General features: G+C 60.7%; 4 protein-coding genes across 9 annotated transcripts; 3 read left to right on the top strand and 1 right to left on the bottom strand.

The window, feature by feature from the left end:
• Nucleotides 1-34: 34 nt before the first annotated feature.
• TMEM190 (transmembrane protein 190) lies at nt 35-24,246 on the bottom strand. 5 transcript variants are annotated; one of them, XM_082368326.1, is made up of 6 exons: nt 5,665-6,519; nt 5,425-5,467; nt 2,067-2,102; nt 1,311-1,436; nt 1,145-1,229; nt 35-1,054 (listed from the first exon to the last, which is right to left on the bottom strand). In XM_082368326.1, exons 1-6 carry the CDS (start codon nt 5,731-5,733, stop codon nt 829-831), a joined length of 585 nt encoding a protein of 194 aa, XP_082224452.1. In that variant the 5' UTR covers nt 5,734-6,519; the 3' UTR covers nt 35-828. The 5 variants fall into 5 exon arrangements, with proteins under 5 accessions (XP_082224452.1, XP_082224451.1, XP_082224453.1 ...); XM_082368325.1 differs by lacking the exons at nt 2,067-2,102; nt 5,425-5,467; nt 5,665-6,519 and adding exons at nt 22,560-23,283; nt 23,413-24,246; XM_082368327.1 differs by having other exon boundaries at nt 3,391-6,519.
• IL11 (interleukin 11) lies at nt 6,627-10,171 on the top strand. 2 transcript variants are annotated; one of them, XM_082368318.1, is made up of 5 exons: nt 6,627-6,782; nt 7,980-8,152; nt 8,322-8,408; nt 8,533-8,694; nt 9,673-10,170. In XM_082368318.1, exons 1-5 carry the CDS (start codon nt 6,776-6,778, stop codon nt 9,841-9,843), a joined length of 600 nt encoding a protein of 199 aa, XP_082224444.1. In that variant the 5' UTR covers nt 6,627-6,775; the 3' UTR covers nt 9,844-10,170. The 2 variants fall into 2 exon arrangements, with proteins under 2 accessions (XP_082224444.1, XP_082224443.1); XM_082368317.1 differs by lacking the exon at nt 6,627-6,782 and adding an exon at nt 6,944-7,534 and having other exon boundaries at nt 9,673-10,171.
• On the top strand, nt 10,400-17,918 carry GARIN5B (golgi associated RAB2 interactor family member 5B). Its single transcript, XM_082370203.1, has 9 exons — nt 10,400-11,863; nt 12,047-12,201; nt 12,278-12,536; nt 13,180-13,263; nt 13,350-13,453; nt 13,548-13,600; nt 13,699-13,775; nt 13,938-15,760; nt 17,727-17,918. Exons 1-9 carry the CDS (start codon nt 11,714-11,716, stop codon nt 17,752-17,754), a joined length of 2,733 nt encoding a protein of 910 aa, XP_082226329.1. The 5' UTR covers nt 10,400-11,713; the 3' UTR covers nt 17,755-17,918.
• On the top strand, nt 18,517-19,417 carry COX6B2 (cytochrome c oxidase subunit 6B2; the record flags this gene model as incomplete). Its single annotated transcript, XM_082368363.1, is given in 4 exon segments — nt 18,517-18,628; nt 19,033-19,037; nt 19,039-19,134; nt 19,228-19,417. Coding segments are annotated over 4 exon segments (264 nt in total). The 3' UTR covers nt 19,279-19,417.
• Nucleotides 24,247-24,301: the final 55 nt, after the last annotated feature.

The following is a 24,301-nucleotide window of genomic DNA, read 5'->3' as shown; positions in this document are numbered from 1 at the left end:
CAAGCCCTTGGGGACCTAGGAGCCTAGCTTCACGCTGTCCCCTCACGGAGGGGGACAGGAGTGGGGGGCAAGGATCTCAAGCCCAGACCCACCCCCTGAGTCCAGACCTCCCTCAGCCTAGGTTCCTCTGTTCGTTTGAGGTCCCCAGAGATGCAGACAGAGGGACAAAGACTTGCAAGATATTTGTTGGGGGGAATACTTATGGAGGGTAGGTTGGAGTAGCTCTGTTACCTGAGGGAGGAGGGGCAGAGGAAAGAGGACGGAGCAGGGTGAGTCTTCAACTGTAATGAACTTCCAGGAAAATTTCCGTCCCGCCACTAGGGAGTCTGAGAGCTGTAGTTGTCCGGGCGTTCGTGGGAAGCAAGGCAAATGCCTACTGGCCCAAGGGCGGCAGGATCCCAAGGGCAGGCAGCAGAGGCTGTCAGGCAGCGGCAGAAGGACAGCTGAGGGGCACGGTGGTCCATGTACCCCCAGCCCAGCTGCAGTCCCAGCCCAGGCCACCCCCAACTCACCCCAAGCCCCTCAGTCCAGACCCCCCATAATCACAGCCCAGGACCTACACTCAACTCAGGACCCCCATCAGCTCAGGCCCGCCCCCATCAGCCCAAGTCCCCCTCAGCTCGGATCCTCCCCACTTACTCCTGGACCCCAGACGCCCGTCAGCTCACACCCCCCATGATCTCAGCCCAGGCACCCCCCAAAACACACACACACACACACCCTCTCCCGGCCTCTGGGTCTTATCCGCCCCCTGCTTCATGCTTCTCAGAAAAGAGACCGTGCATCTCTGTGCTATATCTGTATTGAGGGGTCCCTCCAGGGGTGCCTCTAATCTTCCTCCTCCCCTGCTTCCGTTTCTTCGCCCCCTTCCGTGCCCTCCCCATCAGTGCCCCCCGAGACGTCCAGGGCCCCGTCCGTGAGCATGCTGCCAATGGACGCCGTCTTCTTTTCGTTTGGTGTCCGGTCCTTGGATAACAGAGAGACGGTCCTTGACAGGTTGCACTTGCCCTTCAGGAACCACGGCAGCCGCAGCATATCCCGTCGCTTGGCCCACCTGGCAGGGAGGGGACACCCTCAGCTGTGCCGTCCACCTGCCCCCGCCCCCCAGGGCAGGGGAGCCCACCCGAGCCCCGACCCCACTCACCAGAACAGGCAGATGCTGGAGATCAGGAAAAGGAGGCCTCCGCACGTCCAGCCAAGCGCCCACATGTGCTTCCTCCGCATGTTTTCTGCACAAAGCAGGGAGCCGTGAGACCAAGGGGTCCCTGCCACCAGCCCCCACCCCAGGGGCCCTGGCTCCCGGCACACACCGTCCGGCCGCTGGTGGTAGCAGACCCCGTCGCGGTAGCAGCATCGTAGACGCAGACAGAGATTCGGGTTCTCAATTGCCGCCTGGCCCCCACAGCTCTCCCGGTCCCACACATCTCCCTCACAGCCTGGGGACCAACGCAAGGGGCAGCTGCCTCACAGAGCCTGACCCCAACACCAGGCTCTGGGGCTGCCGGCCTAGTGCTTACTTCGTGCTGGACCCTGGACTCCAGGCCCCCAGCCCCTCCCCCCTCAGACCCAGGGGTCCGGGCCCCCAGCCCCTCCTCCCTCAGACCCAGGGGTCCATCCCCCAGCCCCTCCTCCCTCAGACCCAGGGGTCCGGGCCCCCAGCCCCTCCTCCCTCAGACCCAGGGGTCCAGACCCCAGCCCCTCCCCCCTCAGACCCAGGGGTCCGGGCCCCCAGCCCCTCCTCCCTCAGACCCAGGGGTCCGGGTCCCCAGCCCCTCCCCCCTCAGACCCAGGGGTCCGGGCCCCCAGCCCCTCCTCCCTCAGACCCAGGGGTCCATCCCCCAGCCCCTCCCCCCTCAGACCCAGGGGTCCGGGCCCCCAGCCCCTCCTCCCTCAGACCCAGGGGTCCGGGCCCCCAGCCCCTCCTCCCTCAAACCCAGGGGTCCAGACCCCAGCCCCTCTTCCCTCAGACCAGGGGTCCGGGCCCCCAGCCCCTCCTCCCTTTAGACCCAAGAGTCTAGTCTGGGCTCCCTGTCCCCAGGGGACCCAGGGTTTCCTCCACTGCTCACTCCATGGATAGAAGAATCCCTGGATTCCATTCCCGTCTGTGAAAGAAAAGAGCAGTGTTGGGAGGCTGTATGGAGGGTGAGGAGGCCCTCTGCTCAGCTCTCTGACCCTCTCATCAGCCCCCTCACCTACGGAGCCCTGCATTAGCAGGAAGAGGCCCAAAGCTGGGATCCCAGACCCCACCATGTCGCCTCCCCAGACTCCTGGGGCCTCTGTGGGGAGAGACCGTGAAGGCCATCACCCCAGCAACCGGCTCGGCCCCGCCCGCCTGCCCAGCTGGCCCCCAAAGTTCTAAGTTCTATGTCTAGGGAGCCCACTTAGCAATTGGGAAGAAAGAAGTGGGGGGTCATACTGGCCTGGTCACACCTGGTTGCTAGGGAGTTGCTTCCTTAGCAACCAGGTGGCCAAGGGGCCTTGTGGGTGGGATGGGGCCCTGGCATTAGAAGAGCCTCCTTAGCAACCTGGGTAGAAAGCAGGTGGGAGTCTAAGACATCTCCTCCTTGCCAACCAGGGGACCCAAGGAGTGGGCACCCTGAGACCTTCTTGCCAGGGAATCCCTCTGCTTAGTAAACACTCCTGAAAGGCAGCTCGAGGTGACCCAAAGGCTCCTGAGACCTGGTTGCCACGGAGTCTTCCCCCTAGCAACCAGGGGCAGGGGGCCTGAGGCCCAGAAGACCTCACTGAGCCCCATTGTTAGGGAGGCCCCCTAGCAACCAGGAGACCTAAGAGGGCGATGAGAAAATGGGGGTCAGGCCATAGGCCAGAGCTCTTGCTCAGGAGTCCCCTGGTCCCAAAGGCATCCAGGCCTCCTGATGGGGAGTGTGTAAAGGGAGGGCCAGGATCGGAGAGATGGTGGTGGGGAGGGGACTCATGGGAAGGGAGCCCCTTCTAGCTCAGTCTGTTTCCCCCCCTGCAAACAGGGAAATGGATCCGACTGGGGTCCCCAAGCTTCTGGTTTGGTCCACCCCAGTGGTGGGGGAGGAGGCCAACTTGGGGGCTGGGGTGGGAACGTGACCCCTCATTCTCCCCTGAACCTCCACTCAGCTTTCCAGCCAGTGAGGAGGGGGCTCAGCTCTCCTGGGGCGGTGTGTGTTTGTGTCCAGATCCTGAGTCTGAGGGAGAAGGGAGCTGGGGGGTCTGGACACTTGGATCAGAGGGAAGGGAGCATTTGGGGGTCAGAACTCCCAGGTCTGAGGGAAGAGGGGCTGGGGGTCTGGACCCCGGGGTCTGAGGGAGGACGAGGCAGGGGACTAGGTCTGAGGGCAGCTGTCCAGGAGTCCAGACCCCATTTCTCAAGAAGCCCTTTGAGGCTGCCTCCCATCCTACCCATCTCCCGTAAACATCCTGGTGGGTGCTGAGTGGGCCCAGGGTTGCCTTCGTCAGAGATGACACAGGTCCGAGGGGCTCGGCAGGGGGCCGGGGGTGGGGGTCAGAGGGGTTGTGGGGCTGAGGCCGGGCAGCTGCTGACCGTTTCCTGTGTCAACATCATCTGGACCCACTTCCCAATTCCCGGGATTCCTCAGGGATCAAGGAGGGGGTGGGGGGGCGGGGCCGCCGGGCCCTGGACCGCGGCTTGGGGCTGGGGGGGCCGCCGTCACGGCCCTCACCACTAATGACAGGTTTGGGCTGCCTCTGCGGCCCGCCTGCCCCGTCACCCCCCAGGGGCCAGACAGGACCCCCCAGGGACAGACAGACGGACACACACAGCCTCGGACCTGCTGACCTCACACCAGCCAGCTCCACCTCACCCAGGGGCCAGCACATGAGCAAGGACCCCCTGGGGTCCCCCGTCATATCCCAGTGGCATCTACCCCCCACAGCTGTCATCACCCCTCAGAGTCTCAGCTCCGTGTCTCCCCCAGTCTTTGTCTCCGAGCCCCTGAGCTTGTCTCTGCGTCTGTATGGGTCCCAATTTTTTTTTTTTTTTTCATCTCTGTCTCTTTCTCACTCTGGCCTCTGTGCTCCTGTCTCTTTCTGTTTGTCACTGTCATCTCCTGTCATTGTTTGTGAGTCTCCTACCCTGCCTCTCCATCTCTTTACTCGTGTCTCTGTCTTTGTCTCTCCTTCTTGCCCTCCTTTCCACAGAAGTAGCCTGAGCGTCCCCAACCCTGGGGAAGACCCAGGAGTCCTGAGCAGCCCCCGCCCTCCCGTCCTGCAGCCACCGGCCTCCTGCTGCCACGGTGAGGGAAGACGACCCCGCATCCCCGGGGTGAGAGGGCCGAAGCAGGCCGAGGGGAATGGCACTAGTGGGGGCCTAGACTCCTGACCTTCCCCAACAGAGCACCCCAAAATTGCAGAATGGCCACAAGTTTTCTCTACCTTTCTAGAAACAAGGGTTTCGGGCCTGGACACCTGCCACCTGGGTCTGAGGGAGGAGGGGGCTGAGAGCTGGGCTCCTGGATCCGAGGGAGTAGGCGGCGGGGGTCTGGACCCCTGAGTCTGAGGGAGGAGGAGCTGGGCTCTTGGACTCCTAGGTTAAAGCAATGGGATCGGTTCCCCGGAGGTGGAAGGGGCTGCCATCATCAGATCCCTGCTGTGGCTCTCAGGCTGGCCCCAGGCTCAGTCTCGCATCCCCTCAGGCCAGTCCATCCCCCAGGCTGGTGGCCTGAGTCACCTTGGCTGGCCCCACCGGTCTTGGGGGGGGCTACGTCAGTTCTCCCCTCACTGACGCAGCCTTGGGCCCCCCCACGCTGACTCAGCCGGAAACAGGCCCCCTGGGGGCGGAGACCCAGTGGTCAGAGGCCTGGGTCCCAGCATGAGCAGGGGCTGGGGAGGGCCCCTGGGGGGCCCTGGCAGGGGTGGCCATGACAGACTGAGAGAGGCAGAGGGAGCTCTTACCTGAGGCGATGAGGTCATGTCCCACCATGGGGGGGCTGTGACCTCACCTCCCTGGGGACCTGAGCAGTTGCCCCCCCAAGTGGTGGGGGATGGAAGGGGGAGGACTTCAGCTGCCATTCATCCTCAGAGCCCCCTTGCCAGCTCAGCAGTCTCAGGGGCCGGTGGGGGGGGGGGTGTCTGCGGGGGGACCTTTGGAAGTCCTTGTCACCTTCCGTCTTCTCACTACCCTCCACCCTTCTCTGCCACCCTTATCCTGGGGGTCGGGGTGCTCCTGGGGACTTGGGTTCCTGTCATGGTCCCTCACTCGTTCGTTCTGCCCTGAATCCCCGGGGCCACCTCTGCTCCGTATACCTGGTACTCCCTGTGTGCGTCTGTGTCGGCACCACTATCCCCCTGAGTCTGTGTCTCCCACTCCTGCTCCCACCCCTCTCCGCATCTCCACCTCTCCGCATGGTGTCCTCCCTGCCCTATCCTGGTCTCCAGCTCCCCCCACCCACCCCAGCTGCTCTCTCCGTGTCTCACCATCTCCATCTCTCCCAGGGGCTCCCTCTTTTTCTCTGTCTCCCTGGATATGTTAATAAAAATCAACGGTGAGAATAACAATGGTTCGCATTTACTGAGAGCTGGTTGTGTGCTTTACAGGAGTGAACTCACTGTATCCTCACACAGGCTTTCGGGAGGGGGTCGTGCCCGGGGTATCCCTATTTCACAGATGGAGAAACCGAGGCACAGAGAGGTGAAGCCATGTGCCCGAGGTCTCACCTCTACTGGGTGTCTCGATGCCTCTTTCTCTTGGTCTCTGTCTCTCTGCCTCTGGTTCTCTCTCACCATGTTCCAACCTGTCTCTTGGAGAAAGGCTCCCCCTCTCTCAGTTCCCACTGCTGAGTCCTCGTCATCTCAGCATCTGCATCTCTCGGAGGATCTCTGCCCCTTGGGGCTTCTCCACCTCTGTCACCCTGCCTCGTGTCTCTCTTTTCTGCTGCCTGCCTCCCCTCTTTCTGGCATGCCTGTCTCTGTCCCTTTTCCTTTTGGGGGTCTCTCTGGGTCTCTCCAGACGTCTCCTGCTGTCTTCATTTTGCCCCTCAAACCTCACTTCGCTCTCCTGTTTCTCTGCCTCTGCAGCGTGTCTCCTTGGCTGTCTCTATCTCTGCACCTCAGACTCTCCACCTCTGTCCCGTGTCCCCATCTCTCTGTGTGTCTCTACCTCCTTGCCTGGGTCTCGGCCTCTCCATCTCTGTCTGTCCCTGGGAGTCTCACCCCGTCTCACCTCCAGCCCGCCAGGCCTGCGTCTTGTGGCCCTGTTGCCACCTCTACCCCGTCCCCATCACCCCCTGCCACCCCATCTCTCTGCCTGTCCTGGTCCAGCCGGACCCCCGCCCCGCAGCCAGGCCCCAGCTCTTGAGCTGCGCGTGTCCACCCCGGCGGCGGCGGCGGCGGCGGCGGCGGCCGGCCGAGGAGGTGGAGGGAGGGGACGCCAATGACCTCACCAGCCCCTCTCCGACCACCCCCCCTTTCCCTTTTCAACTTTTCCAACTTTTCCTTCCGTGCCCTCCTCCGAGCGCGGCGGCGTGAGCCCTGCGAGGCAGCCGGCTCCGTCGGAATGGAAAAGGCAGGCAGGGAGGGTGAGTCAGGATGTGTCAGGCCGCCCTCCCCTGCCGCCTGCCCCCCGCCCGCCCGCCCCGGCCCCCTATATAACCCCCCAGGCGCACACACTCCCTCACTGCCGCGGCCCTCTCTGCTCACACGCACATGCCTCCCCTCCCCAGGCCGAGGCCCAGCTGACCCCCAGGGCTCCCACGGCAGCGGACAGGGAAGGGTTAAAGGCCCCCAGCCCCCTGCCCCCTGCCCTGGGGAACCCCTGCCCTGTGGGGACATGAACAGTAAGTTGGTTCAAGCTCCCGGAGGGGGGACAGGGAGGGAGGAGGGAGGGACCGTCGGCGGGAAGGGTGGGGAGCAGACAGACACAGCGGAATCGGACCGAGAGACGGAGGAGAGCGAGGGAGCGATGGGGAGGCGGAGACGGAGCGAGCGGGAAGGAGATTCAGAGAAAGCAGGAGGCCTAGAGAAGGGACGGGCAGAGCGAGAGATGAAAGGACGGATCAGAGACGCGGAGACACCGAAAGGGCAGCGCGAGGCAGAGAGAAATGGAGACTCGCAGACAGAGACAGACGAATGCCAGGGGGTGATCCCAAAGGGCCAGGGACCCCCCAGGGAGTCAGCGGGGACCGAGAGACGCAGACTCCCAGGGACCTCAACAGAGAGGCTCCGGGAGGGAAACTGAGGCAGAGAGGCCAAGGAGGTGAGAGCAAGCCCAGAACACCGACCCCAGCTACGGGGAGGAAAGACAGAGGGAGACACAGGGGTGCAGACAGAAACAGGAGAGCCAGACAGATGCGGACGGACGGGCGGACAGACCGCGGCCTGGGAGGGCCCAGGGGGCGGGCTGGGGGTGTGCTGCGGGAGCGGGGCGGCCCGGGGGTCGCTGATTGGCTGGCGGGAGGGGTGGGCGTGGCCGCTGGGGGATGGGCGGCCGCGGAGGGAGCGGGCCGGAGCCCCCGCGCTGAGCACCGCCGGGTCCCTCTCTCCCCGCCGCGAGCCCGGCGCGCCCGCGCCTCTGCCTCTCTCCGCCCAGGTGTGCTGTGGGGTATCCCCGGCGCTGCGGCCCGGCCTTCCGCGGTCCACTCTGGTGAGGCCTACGCGGGGGTCTCCCGGGGAGGGGTCACGGCCCCCGGACCTCTGTCCAGGTCTCCTTCCCCTGCTCTCAGTCCGGCTCGGGCTCCTGAGCCCCGGGAGGGGGCAGGTTCTGGCCTGTGTCTCCCCCCTCCTGCCCCGCCCCGGGGCCCAGATTCCGGCGTCCGGGGGCGGACGGGAGACGCCCGGCCCGTCTACCCGCCCCGGGGCGCGTCTGCTCCGACGGGCGGGGCGACCAGAGCCAGAGAGGGAGAAGGAAACCAGCCCAGGCCCTGCGACGTGCCCTGGGCGCTCCGCCCTGGGACTCAGAACCCCCACCCCAGCCCCTCCTCCCTCAGATCCCCCAGTCGGGCCTGAGCCTCCTTTCTGTCTTCTCCCTCCCTCAGGTGTTTGCTGCCTGGTCCTGGTCGCGCTGAGCCTGTGGCCAGGTAGAGCTGCTGCCCCGGGGCCACCTCCTGGCCCCCCACGGGCCTCCCCAGACCCTCGGGCTGAGCTGGACAGCGCCGTCCTCCTGACCCGCTCTCTCCTGGCGGACACTCGGCAGCTGGCCGCACAGCTGGTAGGAGAGCCTGGAGGGGATGGGCTGGGGCCAAGACCGAGAGCGGGGAGGGCGTCTGGGCTACCACGGTGGCAGAGACGGGGGAGAAAGGAGTCCGGGGCTCGTGGTGGGGGATGAAGGGACCCCCGGAGCTGGGCAGGGTCCCTCTCACGGTTTCTTTCCCCCCAAGAGAGACAAATTCCCAGCTGACGGAGACCACAACCTGGATTCCCTCCCCACCTTGGCCATGAGTGCGGGGGCGCTGGGAGCCCTGCAGGTAAGGGCAGGGGATGGGTCAAAGGTGGGAGCTGGGCAGTGAAGGGGGTGCAGGGGGTTAGGGGCTGGAGTGGGCAGGTGCCAGGTGCTCCTTGACGCCACCCCCCACCCCGCCCGTCCCCCAGCTACCGGGAGTGCTGACACGGCTGCGGGCAGACCTGTTCTCCTACCTGAGGCATGTGCAGTGGCTGCGCCGGGCAGGAGGCCCTTCCCTGCGGACCCTGGAGCCCGATCTGGGCGCCCTGCAGGCCCGGTTGGACCGGCTGCTGCGCCGGCTGCAGCTCCTGGTACGATCACCTGGCTCTGAGACCCCAGGACCCCAGACCCCAGGCCTACTCCGAGACCCTCACCCTGTGTCCCTGAGGCCCCAGACTCCAAAATCCTGCCTGGAAACTCTAAACTCTCACCCTGAGACTCGGAAACCCCATGGTCTTGTTACTCCAAGACTCCCATCCTGAAGCCCTAAGATTTGAGAATCCAAACCCTCACCCCAAGACCTGGAGACCCCGGTCCCAAAACAGGAGGAATCCAGACCCCAAGCCCAGGAAACTCTGAACCTCCAAACCCTGAGACCCATATCCTGGCCCTGAGATCCTGACACATCAAGACCCCAGACCCTCAGATGATGCACCGTGACTCAAAGCCAGCCTGCAGACCCTGGTTCTGCAAACCTCAGATCTCAAGGACTTGGACCCTGAGATCTCAAACTAGAAGACCCCAGACCCTGAGCCCTGGGTTCCCAAGAGCTCAGATCTAGGTTGTGAGCCCTTAAGACCCCAAGACCCTGACTTTCAAAACCCCAGACTCAAGACCCTGAGATTGTAAGACTTCAGACCCCGGTTCCTGGACCTGACCCCAAAGACCCTGTAACTCAAATTCCAACTCTCAGCTCTGAAACCCCAGACTTGAGACCCCAGCTCTCACACATGAGTCCCTGAGCTTGATCCTACAATGAGACCCCACATCTAAGACCTCAGCCCCAGGATCCTGGCCCTGATGCTACAGACCTCACCCCCAGCCCTCTGAACCTGGTCCTAGAATCCCAGCCTTAAGACCCCCACCTTTTGGCCCCAGCCTCAATTTTCTGAACCCAACGTCTTGAAGAATTCCCAACCCAGACACCCCACCTCACAGGCCAGAGACACAGTGGAAATATGCAAGCTGGACCTCCCCAACCCTGATTCAGTACAGGCTCCAAATACCCGCTTCCCCGGACCCTAACTGCACCCCTGGCCTGATGTTAACCCTCTGTCCTCTCCTGACAGATGTCCCGCCTGGCCCTGCCCCAGGCGCCCCCAGACCCACCGGCACCCCCCCTGCCTCCCCCGGCCTCACCCTGGGGAGGCGTCCGGGCGGCCCATGCCATCCTTGGGGGGCTGCACCTGACGCTCGACTGGGCTGTGCGGGGCTTGCTGCTGCTGAAGACTCGGCTGTGACCCTCCACCTAGAGCCACCAGCGCCCTTCAAAGCCAGACCTTATTTATTTATTTATTTCGGGACTGGGGGCGTGGTAGCCAGAGGACTCGCCCTCACCATTGTCTCCCTCTAGTTAGAGACGATCCCTCCAGGAGACCTGGGCAAGGGGGCATCTGTGCCTTATTTATACTTATTTATTTAAGGGGGTGGGTGGGAGGCAGGTGGACTCGGGGGTCCCTGAGGAGGAGGGAACCGGGGTCCCGGATTCTTGGATCTCTAAGAAGTCTGGCCACGGTGTCTCCCTGACCCCCACCCCTCTGTGCTTGGGCAGGAGCATATATTATTTATTAAACAATTACTTTCTGTGTTGGGGTGGGGAGGGAGGGGGAAAGGAGGCTTGGGTTTTTGTACAAAAATGTGAGAACCTTTGTGAGATAGAGAAGAGGGAATTAAATTTGTCAAACACATCCACTTAGAGGTGATTTCTCTGGGGGCCAGGGGCTGAGTGCTGGGGTCCCGGGGGGGCCCTGCGTGGACAGGGAAGTAGAGGGGGAACCATCAGTCCCCCAGAGACTGTGAGTTCTTAGACTCACAGTCAATAAATAAATATTTAATGGATAGTTCCAGAAGGTTACCCTGTGACCAACAGTACTAGTACAGGACAAGGCTGCAGGCTCAAGGTTGTTCATTATGGCAGTATTTACAACTGCAAATTGGAGACAACCCTGATGTCCAGCAGTAGGGGATGGTTATATAAATGACAGTGCATCCATGTGATGGAATATACCAGCCATGAAGAGGGGTGCTACAGAGCCTGCTTTAGGCATAGAAGAAGCAGGCCACAAGGCTACAAACCACTGTGTGATCCCCATTTTGTATAGATACATATAATCCATGGATTATTTAAAAATCCTAGAAGGAAATACACCAAAGTGTTGACTATGGCCACCTCAGGGTAGAAGGTGGGGGTGGGATTGTGGGCGACTTTCGTTATTTGTGCTTCTCTGTATTTTCCAGAATTTTTACAATGACCGTGTATTATGCATGACACATAAAAAAAATAATAACCACTATATTTAGAACGACAGAATATCAGCACCCCCCCACCCCAAAAGCCCTCAGAAGGGGACAGGAATGACCATTTACTATGCGCCTGCTCTGCGCCATGCCTTAAGTGTGGGGTTTTACTTACAGGATCCCGTGCATCCTCCAATACCCACCAATTTTACAGATGAGGGAAGCTGAGGCTCCTCGGGGATGCCTGTCGTTCAAGGCCACACAGCTAGGGAGAGGCAGAATATGATTTTGCCAAAGGTCTGGCTTATTCCAAACCTCATGTCCCTTTCTTTATAACCAATGTACAGCAACCGTTGCCACGGACACAAACGAGTTAGATACAGGGAAACTGAGGCTCCTGGGGGTATAGACCTTACCCGGGGTCTAGAGATGGGTCAGTGGCAAGTTGGGACTGTAATTCAGGCCTCCCCTCTTAAGAGTCAGAAACCCTTTTGTTTAATTATTCACTTACAACATCCCAGACGGACCCTCCCAGGGCCCCGGGTTGTCCCTAGTTTGGGTCTGGAGCAGAGGCTTCTGATTCACCCACCCCAGCCCTCAAGACTCCAGGACAGGTTCCTGGAGGGGAAGGGAGCTGAAGGCCCCTGGAGACTTCCCAGGAAGAGCTGCAACTGTGTCCGATGAGGTCACAAAGCTCCTCCACCGACGGCTCCTCCCCCAGGCCAGGGCTGAGCACCCCTGCAGGGCCATGTCCAAGCCCTGGGGAAGCTCCACCCTCTGGAACCGCTGAAGCCCGAGGGGCTGGGGCCGGTGGGCTGGGGTGCTGGCACCCTGCCTCCGTGCCCCGGGTGACCGACACTTTCTGCAGCCATCATGAACCGGCTCTGGAACATCAGGCGTTTGGAGCCACTCCAGGGACCCCTGAAGTGGGTCCCCACCCTGGGGGAGCTGCAGAAGACCCTCCAGAAGGGCGAGTACTTGCCCCTCCGCCCGCTGCCCATGTTCGAGAGTAACTTTGTCCAGGTCCCCGGCTCCCTGTGCCCTGGGGGCAGAGAGGGGCAGGAGGGAAGGGAGACCCCCTGGGTTGGGGGATTTGGGCCCAGGAGGGCACAAGGCAGCTGGGGGGCTGGTGGGGGAGTCTGTGTGGAGGTGCCAGCGGAGCATAAGAGAAAGGAGTGGTCCCAGCCCCTCTCCCTGGACCCCCAGGTGACCAATCGAGGGGCCCCAGTGTACGTGCACCACAGAACCAACCGAGTGACCATGGGCGTGGCCGCCTCCCTGCCAAGCCTGGTGTTGCCAGACATCCTGCTGATGGCCCAGCCCCCCGAGGGCAGGGAGTGCTCCAGCCTCGTCCTCACCAGGTGCCTCCATCCCCCCATCCCCTGCCACCTCGCCCCCATCTCCTGCTCTACCGCTTCCATCTCCTGCCTCTGCTAGGATGATCCCGCTGGACCTGGCCCACCTCTACGTCCACGACCTGTCTGCCTGGCGCCTGAAGCTGCGTCTGGTCACGGGCCGCTACTATTACCTGGAGCTGGACGCCCCTGACAGTGAGGTCAGCTTCCTGTTTGACCGCTGGATCCGCCTCATCAACCTGCTCCAGCAGCCCGCCACCTCCCGGGCTCCCAGGACCCTACACACGCCCCCCATGGACCTGGGTCACGTGGCACCTCCTGCCTCCACCTGGCGCCTCCAGGTGGGCCCTGACCCCACAGACCCCTGGGGGCAGCTATGATTCTAGATTCGAGACGGCGCCAAGACCAAAAGCCAGAAGTACAGGAGCCCCAGGAATGGAGCTGGGGGCCAAGACCCCTGGCTCTGAAGGAGGAGGAGGCCTGCACTCCAGAGTCTGAGGGAGGAGGGACCAGGGGCTGGATACCTGGGTCTGAGGGGGGAGGGGCTGGGGACCTGGACCCCTGGGTCTGAGGGAGGAGGGGATGGGGACCCGGACCCCTGGATCTGAGGGAGGAGGGGCTGGGGGCCGGGACCCCTGGGTCTGAGGGGGGAGGGGCTGGGGGCCGGGACCCCTGGGTCTGAGGGGGCAGGGGCTGGGGCCCTGGAGTCCTGGGCTGGGTAGGTAACGGAGCTGTGGAAACCAGGAAGACCTCACCCTTCGTCACTGCCCCTCTTCCTGTCCACAGGACCCATCCCACCACAGACGTTCAGGTGAGCTGCTTGGGTGTCCATCAGGCCCCTCCCCGAGTCTCAGCTTCTGCTCCACCAGGCGCGGACGGAGCCTCAGCATCCTCCCCCTCTCTCCCCTGGCCGAGCCCCCCAGGAGTCCCCTCTGGGCCTCCCCCCCGCACCGTGTCATCCCCATCGGGGTCCTTGACCTGAAGTGTCCCCCTGTCTTTCCAGTCATGATTGTCGAGCCCACCTTTCCTTACGAGATTCTGACGACTCAGAGACAGAGGAAGGCCAAGGTGAGCGGGCCCCGGTGGGCCTGGCGGGGAAGGGACTGACGGGGCTGCACCTCCTCACTGCCCTCCCTCCCTCCTCCCGCTGCCAGACCCTCAAGAGCAAATTCAAGTCTCAGGCCGTGGGTGACTCCGTGCCTCTCGTCTGGTCGCAGCAGGAGCAAGCTGACACGAGAAAGAAATCTACAGAAAAGAAGTAGCCTTGGGGCCTTGCTGCCGTGCAGGGCAGGGGGGAAGGGTGGGGATCCTAGTGCTGAAGCCGCCAAAGTCACACCAAATTGCCCTTACAGGTCCCAACCGGACCTCTCCCCTGAGAGACCTCAAGCCGAAATCCAAGTTTCCGGTGAGCACACCCCCTCCCTCTGCCTCCATGAATGGACCCCGAAATTCTGACCCTTGTGCTGAGAGCTCAGACTGCTTTCTCCCGCCCCACCCCACCAGAGAAGCCCAGCATCACCATTCGGACCATCTTCAGCATCATTTCCAATACACCTGACCACATGGCATCCTCTTCCAAGGCAGCTATATACTGAGGGCCGGGGCCGACTCTAGAATTGGAGGGAGGAGGGGCTGGGGGTCTGGACCCCTGGGTCTGAGGGAGGAGGGGGCTGGGGGCCTGGACCCCTGGGTCTGAGGGAGGAGGGGCTGGGGCCCTGGAGTCCTGGGTCTGAGGGAGGAGGGGGCTGGGGATCTGGGTCTGGGCATCTCTACTGGCCCTGACCATCCTTCCCCTCCCCTCCATCTACCTACAGGGTTGCTCTGATTCTGAGGGGGCCACATGCCTGGCAGGTTTACTTGAGACCCCTTCACTCTGTATCTCGGAGGACAGCCCTGAAATGCCCTTGCTGGGCTCCTGTGATCACTTGGATATGTACCCGTGGCAACAGGACATGGACGACCTGATGGACCCGGAGGCCAGCACCTTGTCCACGTCCTCCCTCTGCCCAGCCGCCTACCCTCCTGACTTCCGCAGGTGCAACGAACAGGCCAGGCCTCTGGACTCCGTGCAGAGACTGTGGCCGCCGCCCTCCCAGAAGCCCCCAGCCATCCCTGCTGCCTCTTGTAAGGCTCCATTCATCCTTGACCAGCCCCAGAAGTTCTTGGCTGTACCTGCTCCATCCCGGAAAGCGCCAGCTTTTCCTGCTGCTCCCCAGGAGGCCCCAGCCACACCTGGCCCATCTCGGAAGATCCCACATGTACTGGCTATTCCGCACAAGACCCCAGCCGTGCCTGCCAAATCTCGGAAGGTCCCACATGTACCGGCTGTTCCCCACAAGGTCCCAGCCATGCCTGCCCCATCTCAGAAGGCCACACATGTATTGGCTACTCCCCACAAGGCCCCAGCTGTGCCTGCCCCATCTCAGAAGGCCCCACATGCACTTGCTGTTCCCCCAAAGGCTGTGTCCCCCTCTGCTCCAAACAGGAAATCTGTGTTCCTACCTACCCTGTCCCAGAAGGCTCTGACCTTACCTACCCAGTACCAAATGACATTGGACCCTGCTACCACTGGCGTGTTGCCTGCGGGAAGTCACGGAGGAGATGTGCTTGAGCAAAGCAAGCCTGAAGGGAAGCCAGAGCCCGTGGTGTTGATGGGCACCCAGGAGACAAACACAGTAGAGATGAGGACTCAGAAAACACCCTTGGAGCTGCCTTTCACCACCACTGAGAAGGAGTCGGAGGAAGTCCTGGTCAGCAGAGCCCAGGATATCACCGTGGATGGCTTGAAGGGCAAGGGCAAGTTGGAGGACAAAGTCCGCAGGATGAAGGAGGAGATCTCTCTGGACATGCCAGGCTTCAAATCCAAGGAGGTGGGGCAGCAGAAGAAGTGGGTCAAGACCCAGGAGCTGGCCATCGAGGAAGCCTCGCAGGGGCAGACCAGGCCCTTCTCAGTGGAAGGGCTCACCCTTGACAAGCTGATGATCATTGCCAGTTCCAAGGATCCCTCCTTGAGATCAGCTCTGGTCAATCTGCCCTCCTGGCTCTCAACCCAGCAGGGGTCTGCCATGCCAACTATGGACACGGTACCCCTCCGCACCACCAAGGTGTCCTTGCTGGAGGAGACACCGGTGGTGGTCAGGGAGCAGCCACAGTTGGGGGCCTGGGCGAAGGGGAACACGCATCCATGGGCGGAGGTGGAGGAGGTGCCCCGGGACCCAAAGGGGCCTTCCAAAGCATCCCCCTGCCCCAAGCGTGCCACCAGCAGCCCCAAGATGAATGTTGCCTCCCTGACTCCCATCCCTCTGCCCTCAACGAGGTGGGAAGATGTAACCGAGTCGCCTGCCTCGCTGACCCCTGTCTCAAAGATGGAGGCCAGGGTCTCCCAACAGCCCAGGAGAGTATCTCAAGAGCCCAAGAGGGTGCCGGACCAGTGCCCCATGGCCACAGTGGGGTCGTCCTTGGAGATTCTCTTGCCCACTCTCTTGGAAATTGAGAGTATGAAGGACACGGCCTCCAAGGTGGAGAAGATAAAGGAGGAAGTGGGCGTCTTTGCTACTTCGCCCAGGTATTTGGGGTGACAGCTAACGTGTATTGTCAACTCTGTTATCCACGAGGTAGAGAGGATCATTCCTTCTCTTTTCACTTTCCTTTGTGCTCTCAGTGTATAGTGAGTGTCGACTATGTGCCAAGCATCACTCTATGCGCTATGGACATGGCATTGAGCAATTTGGGGAGGGGGGTGCTCCTGGCATCTTTTGGGTAGCGTCCAGGGATGCTGCTCAACATCCCATAATGTACGTGATGGTGCCCCACAGCAAAGTATGATCCTCCACAAAATATCAGTAGTGCTGAAGCTGGGAACTCTGACAATAAAATCCACAGTAATTATATTGTACATTATTAGCTGATAGGGCTCCGGGCAAACAGCAGGGTAGGGAGGATTAGGAGTGGGGGTAGGCAGCTTCCAGTATTGGATTGGGTGGTCCAGGAGGGCCTCAGTGAGCTAATGTCATTTGTGTAAAGATCTGAAGGAGGGGAGTGAGGAAGCCATGTGGACATCTGGGGAAATTCGTTCCCTTCAGAAGGAACAGCCACTGCAAAGTCCCTGAGGCAGGAATGTGCACGATGTGCTGGACCAAGAGGGAGCTCCAGGACAGCCCAGAGTAGGAATTGTGGTCACAGGAGTCACGAGGGTGGCACCATCATGTGGGGCCATCTTAAGTACTTTGGGTTTGACGCTGAGCAAACTGGAGGGTTTTGAGCAGAATGGCTGGAATTGCTGTATGTTAGAAAGGACTCTCTCTGGCTGAAGTGTGGAGAAGGTAGAGGAGGAAGGGTGGACGCTGGGAGAAGAGTAGGGAGGCAGTTGCAATGACCCAGGCACAAGATGATGGTGGCTTGGACAAGAGGGGAAGGGATGGAGGTATTGATGGTTGAGCCCACGGATCAGCTCATGGATTGGGCATGTTGACATGGCATTGAGGGTGACTTCAAGGTTTGGGATCTGAGCCACTGGGAAGATGCAGCAGTCAAGGAGGCTGTGAGTGGAGTAGATGTCAGGGAGAAGATCAGGAATTCCATTTTGGACATCTTGATTCTGAGATGTCAGGTGAGGATGCGGGGTATGTAGCTGGACACATGAGTCTGGAATGATTTGGGGAATCATCAGCAAATGGATGGTTGCTGCAAGCTATGAGACTGGAGGTCACCAGCGAGTGACTGCAGGTGGAGACAGAGGCCAAAGTGTTTAGGGAAAGGGGAACCATAGTCAGAAAGAGTGAACACGGAACAGCATCCTGAACACCAAGTGAAGAAAATGACGAGGAACATCGTGAGAGAAGCTGTGTCAAATGCTGCGAGCAGGTGAAGGAAGACAGGATGAGAGAGGACCTCTGGAGGTAACAGCAAGGAGGTGACCTGGTGGAGACGAAGACCTGAATGGGGCAGGCTTAAGGGAGCACAGGAAGTGGATCACCGTGAGGCAACTCTTGAAAGCATGTGGCTGAGCGAGAGGAGCCAGACACAAAAGGCCACATAGTGTACGATTTTCGTTTGCAAGAAATGTCCAGAAGAGGCAAATCCAAAGAGACAGGAAGCAGATTGGTGGCTGCCAGGAGCTGCAAGGGATGGGAGGAACGGGAAGTGACTGCTTAATGGATTTGGGGTTTCCTTTTGGGGTGATGAGTATGTCCTGGGAGCTAGGTAGTGGTGGTGGTTGCACAACATTATGTAATTCATGCCACTGAATTGTACACTTTAAAATTGTTACAATCGTAAATTTCATGGGATGTGTATTTTCCTACTACTTGTATACATACATATGTATGTAAAGAGGGGAATCGGAGAGGTGGAGTAGACCAGCTCTTTCCAAGTGATCTGCTGGAAGGGGAGGAGGGACCTGAAGAGGAAGCTGGTATAGGATGTGGGACAAAAGAGGGCTTCTTAAGAGGAAAGAGATATTAGTGCACTACTCTCTCCCTGCCGAACCCCCAAAGCCCTCTCCGGCTTTCTCTCTCTCTCTCTCTCTGCAGCATGCACCGTTCCCAGCGGCCTCAATAGCGGGATGCGGGGAACTCAACCTCAGTCGCCGAAGTGTCCAGAGGAGCCCAGCGAGGCCAGGTAGCCCCTGAACCCTGCAGATCAGCCTTATACCTGGAGCTGGCGTCCAGGAGCCCGGACCCCACCCTGTCTCTTTCCTCTTCCTCACAGGCCCCTAGGTGTTGTGCACCTCTACTGTTAAGAATCAGGGTGCTGAAAAGGCCGGGCGGGGATGCTCCTTCTCCGGTAGAGACCAGAGCTATCTATATCTTTAAATGGGGGGGGGGCGGGGGACGGGTCGAGGGAGAGCCCGCGTGGTGGCCCAGCTTCGCAGAGATTAAAAGCCGGAGCCTGAGACTCGGCAAGAGCAGCGCCCGGGTGCCTGTGTGTGTGCGCGCCGGACCCAAAAGGGGGTGTCGGGCTGGAGGTGGGAGTCACGGCGGGGGAGGCGGGTCCACACCGACCCCGCCCCGCGACCCAACGCAACGGCGCAACGGCGTCCACTGGCTGGGGCTCCGGGGGTCCCAGCCAATCCGGCCGGGAGGGTCGTGTTTTTCCTGGGCTGGGACCCTCGAGACTCAGAAGCGAGGGGTTCCCCGGACGCAGCCACAAGCACAACTGATCCAGTGACCCGCTGACAACAGCCTGGTGAGGGCAGGACGGGTGGGAACGGGGTCTGGGTTTCGTGGTGGGGCTCAGGAGCTGGGTGCGGGTCGGAGCGAGGGGCGCCCCCTAGGCCCCACGGAACCCCATCCCTCCCCGCAGGAGCCGCCGCCTTCGTGGATGTTGGGTATTGATTGCCCAAAGCCCTGCAAGGGGAGATGGCCAACGCCACCCTTCGACCCGCGCTTCCCCAAGCAGAACCAGACCCGTAACTGCTACCAGAACTTCCTGGGTAAAACCTCGCGGGCCAAGTTAGGGGGAGCGGGTGAGAGAAGGTGGGAGGCAGGAAGGGGCGCGCCCCACCTGAGGACGAGGAGAGGGTCCCGGACTCGCCGCGGGGGCGGAGACCGTTGGGGTGGGAGGTGGAGCGGACCATGGTCGGAAGGGGCGGGGCCCACCTGGGAGGGGAGGGGCCTTGTATGAAAGGGGCGGGACCGATCAGTGGAAGGTCGGGGCCTATTCTGGAGGCGTGTGATCAAGTCATGGAAGGGTGGGGTGAGAGGACAGGCGAGGCCTTGCGGGGAGGAGGCGGGTCTGCGGCTGGGCCTTTCTGGGGGGCGCGGCCTTGGCGTGGAGGGGGCGGGGTGTGCTTGCGACCCCGCCCACCTGCCCGCTCCGCCCCGCCCCACTCGGCAGACTACCCATCCCTGCGTCAAGAGGATGAACCGCCGCGGGAAAAGCACACAGCCCTGCGAGTATTACTTCCGCGTGTTCCACGCGCTGTGCCCCATGAGCTGGGTGAGCGGACAGAGGGGCAGCGCACAGACGGGCCGGCTGAGTTGAGTAAGCGCCCGCTCCGCACCTTCCTCGCTCCTACCCCCCCCACCCCAGGTGCAGCGCTGGACCGAGATCAAGGACGGGACTTTCGCTGGCAAAATCTAACGGCCTGAGGGCGGCTTCTCCGAGGGATCAGTAATCAGCGTCATCACCCCCGATTCTCTCGTCTTCCGGAGAATGGGCCCCACCACCCCAAGCCCCGCCCCATCTTTAAGCCGCAAATAAAGCTATGTTATTGCTGATATTTCTTCTTAATGTCTGGTCAGTGAGGTGCGGGGGCGTCGGGAGGTCCTCCCTGTCTGTGCCCTGCAGCCCGCACTACTGGTTCTAATCGTGGGAGGGGTGAGGGAGGACTGGGCCCCATCAGGGCTGGTATGGAGGGAGGACAGTCAGGGAAGGAGCGAGCTGAGCCCCCCGCTCCCGCCCCCTTCCCACCTTCCCCCCTCCGGCAGGCAGCAGTCTCTTCTCAGCAGGGTCCCCCTTGGCTCTTTGAGTCCCAACACTTGCCCACCAGGATGGTTCCAGGGTCCTCCTGCCTCTCAGTCCCCACACCTACCTGTCACCCAAGTCCTCCCTCCACCTCCTCCTTCAGGATCCTCTTCCCCTCCTGGACCACCTCCCCAGCTGGCTCCTGGACTTCCTGCCCCACCCCTTCCATCCCATCTCAGGTTCCAAGGAGTCTTTTATATACCACCCAGCGCGGACCCCATCACTCCCTCCCCTGCTCCCGACCCTTCCCGGCTCGCCGCCACTCCCTCACTCCCCTGTCCCCTTTGACTCCACATCCCTCCCAGTACACCCCCAAGCCCATCACATGAGCCCCTCCCAACAGGGTGCTCTGCACGGGTCCCCCAGGTCTTTGGAGCACCCTGTCCACAGCCAGGAGCAGCCTTCTCCTCTGATCAAACACACGTCACTTCAGTCTCTCCTGCCAGCCCGTTCCTGACTGCGAGCTCCTCCAGGACGCTCAGAGCTCCAGGATAAATTATTCTTCACTCCCGCCCCACTCGGGCTCTGGGCCTGCCCTCAGCCAAGCTCAGGGACCACAATGCTGAGATTCATCCTGATTCCAGATGCCCCTCAAAATGTCACCTCCCCCCCCCCCCCGCCCCAAGCCAGGCGGAGGAGTGACCCTTGACAGAGCTCGGAGCCTGGGGCTTCTAGCCTGCCCTACATGGGCATGAGTCCTGGGCATGGGGGTGGCGGTGGATTTGACTTTCTGCCTGAAGCTGTCAGCCTCCTGGGGCAGCCTGGACCCCCAGACTCTGCCTGAAGTGATCTCATGAGGTCCCCATTCAACCCCAGGGTTCAAAAGTGGCTATTACTAATCATACGACAATTACTGGGTGGCCCTGGACAAGCCTCCTGACCTGTGTCGTCACCTCAGTTTCCCCAGCTGTCAACAGAGATGGTGCAAAATCCCGTTATCAGGAGGGTGGAATGATGGGAGGGGCTGGGTGAGCTCAGGGGAGAACTGGCTCCGTCTCCTCCCCTCACGCCCTCTATGCTGCCCTCATCCCCCTACCCAGGGCGCACCCCAGATGTGCCATCTCCCAGGATGGCTCCACCCGAAACCCTGGCCCCGGGCCCCCTCTCTCAGACCACAACCTGAGAGGCAGAGGGGCAAATGAGGGCATGGGGTGTGGACTCAGACAGACAGGCTGGAAGCTACAGGAGGGGGTGAGTCGTTCATGTGACCTCCCCCGACCTGCAGACCTCTGGCCCGCACAGAGGTGGCGCTGCTGCAGGAAAGAAGGAAAGTCGTGATGCCACGCCGGCCAGGCAGCGCTGAGTCACCGAGTGAGTGGGGCTGGCGGCTGTCTGAGCACTGGGTGAGGTCATCCAGGTAGCACCCAAGCACAGGGCCTGACACCTGTGCAGCCACCGCCGGCCTCCTGACCTCACCAGAGCGCCAGAGCTGGCAGCGCGTTCTCGCCCTGTGGGCCAGCAGTCCCTCCCAGTCCCCCCTTCTTTCCCTCTGGGGCCAGGATCCCTGCCACCATCCCATGACCGCTCCTGGGACATTCTTACACTGCTGGCTTCCCTTCTGGCCACCACTGCCCTATGGATGCCTGAACCCAGGTCAGGGCCAGACCCACTTCACCTCCAGCTGGCTGGGCCAACACTCCCAGGCCCCAAACTCTGGCTCTGAACACCTCTTCCTAGGCTCCTGGGTCATCTTCTCCCGCCCACAACCTGAAACCCCCAACATCAAGCTCACTGCCCCACAACAGCCTCCCAGGACAAAGGAAACTGACTTCCCCATCCCTCCTCACAACCTGCATCCCTGCTCTCCTCCTCTCCCTCCTACCCCTCTCCCAGCCCCAGCCCATCAACCGCACACTTACCCTCTTCCCCTCCCTCTACAGCTCCTTCCTCCCAGTCTACTGAAAGGGTCAGGTGCTTCCCGGTCAAAATCACAAAACCACTCGGTGCCCTTCACCCTTTGCTCCATGAACCCTCCAGGCACTGCTCTGGCCCTCGTCTCCACCCCCCACCCCCATCCCATTGAAGCCACTGCTGAAACAAGCCCTGAGTCTCCAGTGAGCACGGCCCCAGCTTCCCCTCTGGTGTCTGCCTCTTTCCCATCCCAAGGATCTCAGAGCCTGCTTGAGCTCTGAGAATGGGTTCAAGTCCTGGCCCTGAAGCGTGCCAGCCTTGTGGCCCCAGACAAACTTCCTAAGCCCTCTGCTCTATGGTCTTCTCACCTAAAATACAGTGATAACAACACCTAGACTTCACAGGGCCGTGGAGAGGGTGACGCTGCGTCCCCAGCCGGAACAGTGTCCAGTGCAGCTGTCCTCGGGCTGTGCGGGTTCTCTGTCTACATAAATAACTCGAGGCACTTAGAGTCCTCATGTCGGCCCGATACTGGTGCCCAATATCATGTTGGAGGCGGGGGTGACTGATCGTCAGCTGCCCTCCTGGATCAGCACCCCCAGGATGACCAACACCATCAACAGGGCCCTGGAGCTCCTGCAGGCATCTGGTCAGCCCCGTGCACAGGGTAAAAGCACCAGAGAGCTCCCCCAAGGGGAGAAATGGGATCCAGGATTGGGATGTCCTGCCTGGCCCAGTAACCCAAGGAGGGGAACTTAGAAAGCTTTGGGGAAGGCACCGCAGAGTGCGGGGCTTCCTGAGACCCTGGCCTGTAATTATTTCCTGTTTCTTTCAACTCCCTCCTCCTCCTGCCCCAGCCAGGTTCCCCATTTCCTTGCTCTGGCCCCCACGTGTATGACGGGGTTCTCAGCTTGAGCCTTGACCCTTCGACTCTCCCCCTGGGCTTCCCAAGCCCCAGCTCCACCCGAACATCCCAGGACCCGCCAGCTCACTGGACCCAACACGCACTCCTCTCGCTTCCCTATCGTGGTTGGGGCTCCATCTACCTGGTGGTTGAGGCAGAAACCTGGCAGCAAGGCGGGCTCTGTCCACGTACCAGCTGTGCGGCCTCAGGCAGACGCGCCTGCCCTCCCGACTGCCTGCAAAGGCAGGGGGGTGATCTTGGGAGCGCTGCTGTGAAGGTTGATGCCAGGATGCGCAGGACTTGCGGTCAGTGTCAGCTGTATTGTCCTGGAGGTCTTCCTTCCCCGTCATCCTGTCACTCTAGCCCAGTGGTTCCCACTGGGGGCTGGCTTTGACCCCTAGGGGTACGTTTGGCAATGATCACAGATATTTCTGTCACCACTAAGGGAATGCTACTGGCAACTCGTGGGTAGAGGCCTGAGAGGCCACTCCTCGTCCTGTGACACAGGATTAGCAGCTCAAGACAGCAGCAGTGTTGAGGGTGAGAGACTCCGATCACCGGTTTCTAATCTTCGTGTTTTGGGTTCCAGACACTTTTGAGAGTTGGATGAAGGCTCTAAACCCTCTGCGCCATGAACACGACTGTGAATATGCAGTTACTGCATTTGAAATAGGATTCCAGGAGGTTCTCGGAACCTCCAATGTCCATCCAGGCTAAGACTCCTTACTCTGCTGTCATACTTGTCTAGAAGCCATGAATTTCTGCTTGTCTAGAGGGACAAGTTCTTTAGCGACTGTGTCAACCATCTCTCTTCATTCTCTTCGTTGCCACTTGCTGACTGGGAGGCCCTCTCCCTCATTTTTAACCTGAGGGAGAAAACTAAGAGGGTTCAGTAGGATTTGCATGGAAGAAAGACACATTTTCTCATTCTGAAAGGGATGAAGCAGGCTATACATAAATAATATGAATTTTAAAGTAAAAAAAAAAAAAGTTACCTGCTTTGAACTGTCCCCATCCCCATCCCCAGGTCCACTGTGGAAGTGCCCCTTCCTGGGCCATCTCCTCGGCCCACCCAAGTCCTCCTGCAGCCTCTCCATGCGTGTTCACCCTCTCTTCTCAGCACCCCCATGTCCCTCATGCATATGGCCTGGCCTCGTCAGCCTCCAGGGTAAACTTTTCCAAGGCCGGCCGACATAGAGGAGATAAACTGGGGCCTGCAGCCCACACACAACCCTCAGACGTTCCTGGCTTGTCCTCATGAACTGGCTGTGAGGCCTCAATGAACAAGAAAAACATATCCACAAGACACTTTGCAGGCAGTGCCTGGTACCAGGAAGCACTCACTAATTGTAAGCTGTTAGTATTTCCTTCTGTAGAATGGGGGTTGAGGTGAGAATTCAGAGACGATGGGGGGAGTTCCCTGGTGGCCTAGTAGTTAGGATTCTGGGCTTTCACTGCTGTGGCCCGGGTTGAATCCCTGGTTGGGGAATGAGAACTGAACTGGATCTGAAGAAACAAGAAGATTCACTGTCCTGGCCTCACAGAGCCAGGCCAACCGAGATGACACACGTGAGGTCTGGGAGGGGCTCTGACTTCACATAAGGGTGACCTGGCCCCAGGTGACCCGAGACAAGTCACTCTAGTTGCTGGACCTCACTAATCTCATCAGAAAAATGGGGAGACTCCCCACCTGGGTGAGAAGATGGGACTGAAAGCGTTCTTTATGAGCATAGTTTGCGCCTCTGTACTCTGCCATCCTCAGAGCCCACTGCCCTTCCACCCTTCCAAAGCTTTCAGGGCCCAAAGTCTGGGCTGCTTCCTCCCGGTCTGGTCTCCCCAGCAAGGCGGAGGGCCTCACCCTCCCAACGGACATCACTTCAAAAT

The sequence above is a fragment of the Balaenoptera borealis genome (genome assembly GCF_965194805.1).
Source record: "Balaenoptera borealis genome assembly, chromosome: 19".
Classification (NCBI taxonomy): domain Eukaryota; kingdom Metazoa; phylum Chordata; class Mammalia; order Artiodactyla; family Balaenopteridae; genus Balaenoptera; species Balaenoptera borealis.
The sequence above is the reverse complement of the archived record's forward strand: the minus strand, read 5'-3'. Positions and strand labels throughout refer to the sequence as shown.

Coding starts and splice junctions, on each gene's coding strand:
- TMEM190 (XM_082368325.1), bottom strand. CDS start 22,767: ATGACGGGGAAGGAAGACCTCCAGGACAATACAGCTGACACTGACCGC. Junction 1,230..1,310: donor CTACCACCAGCGGCCGGACG/GTGTGTGCCGGG, acceptor TGCTTTGTGCAG/AAAACATGCGGAGGAAGCAC. Junction 1,055..1,144: donor TCCAGCATCTGCCTGTTCTG/GTGAGTGGGGTC, acceptor CCTCCCTGCCAG/GTGGGCCAAGCGACGGGATA.
- IL11 (XM_082368317.1), top strand. CDS start 7,075: ATGCCAGGGGGTGATCCCAAAGGGCCAGGGACCCCCCAGGGAGTCAGC. Junction 7,535..7,979: donor CTCTGCCTCTCTCCGCCCAG/GTGTGCTGTGGG, acceptor TCCCTCCCTCAG/GTGTTTGCTGCCTGGTCCTG. Junction 8,153..8,321: donor GGCAGCTGGCCGCACAGCTG/GTAGGAGAGCCT, acceptor TTTCCCCCCAAG/AGAGACAAATTCCCAGCTGA.
- GARIN5B (XM_082370203.1), top strand. CDS start 11,714: ATGAACCGGCTCTGGAACATCAGGCGTTTGGAGCCACTCCAGGGACCC. Junction 11,864..12,046: donor TCGAGAGTAACTTTGTCCAG/GTCCCCGGCTCC, acceptor CTGGACCCCCAG/GTGACCAATCGAGGGGCCCC. Junction 13,776..13,937: donor ACATGGCATCCTCTTCCAAG/GCAGCTATATAC, acceptor TGAGGGAGGAGG/GGGCTGGGGATCTGGGTCTG.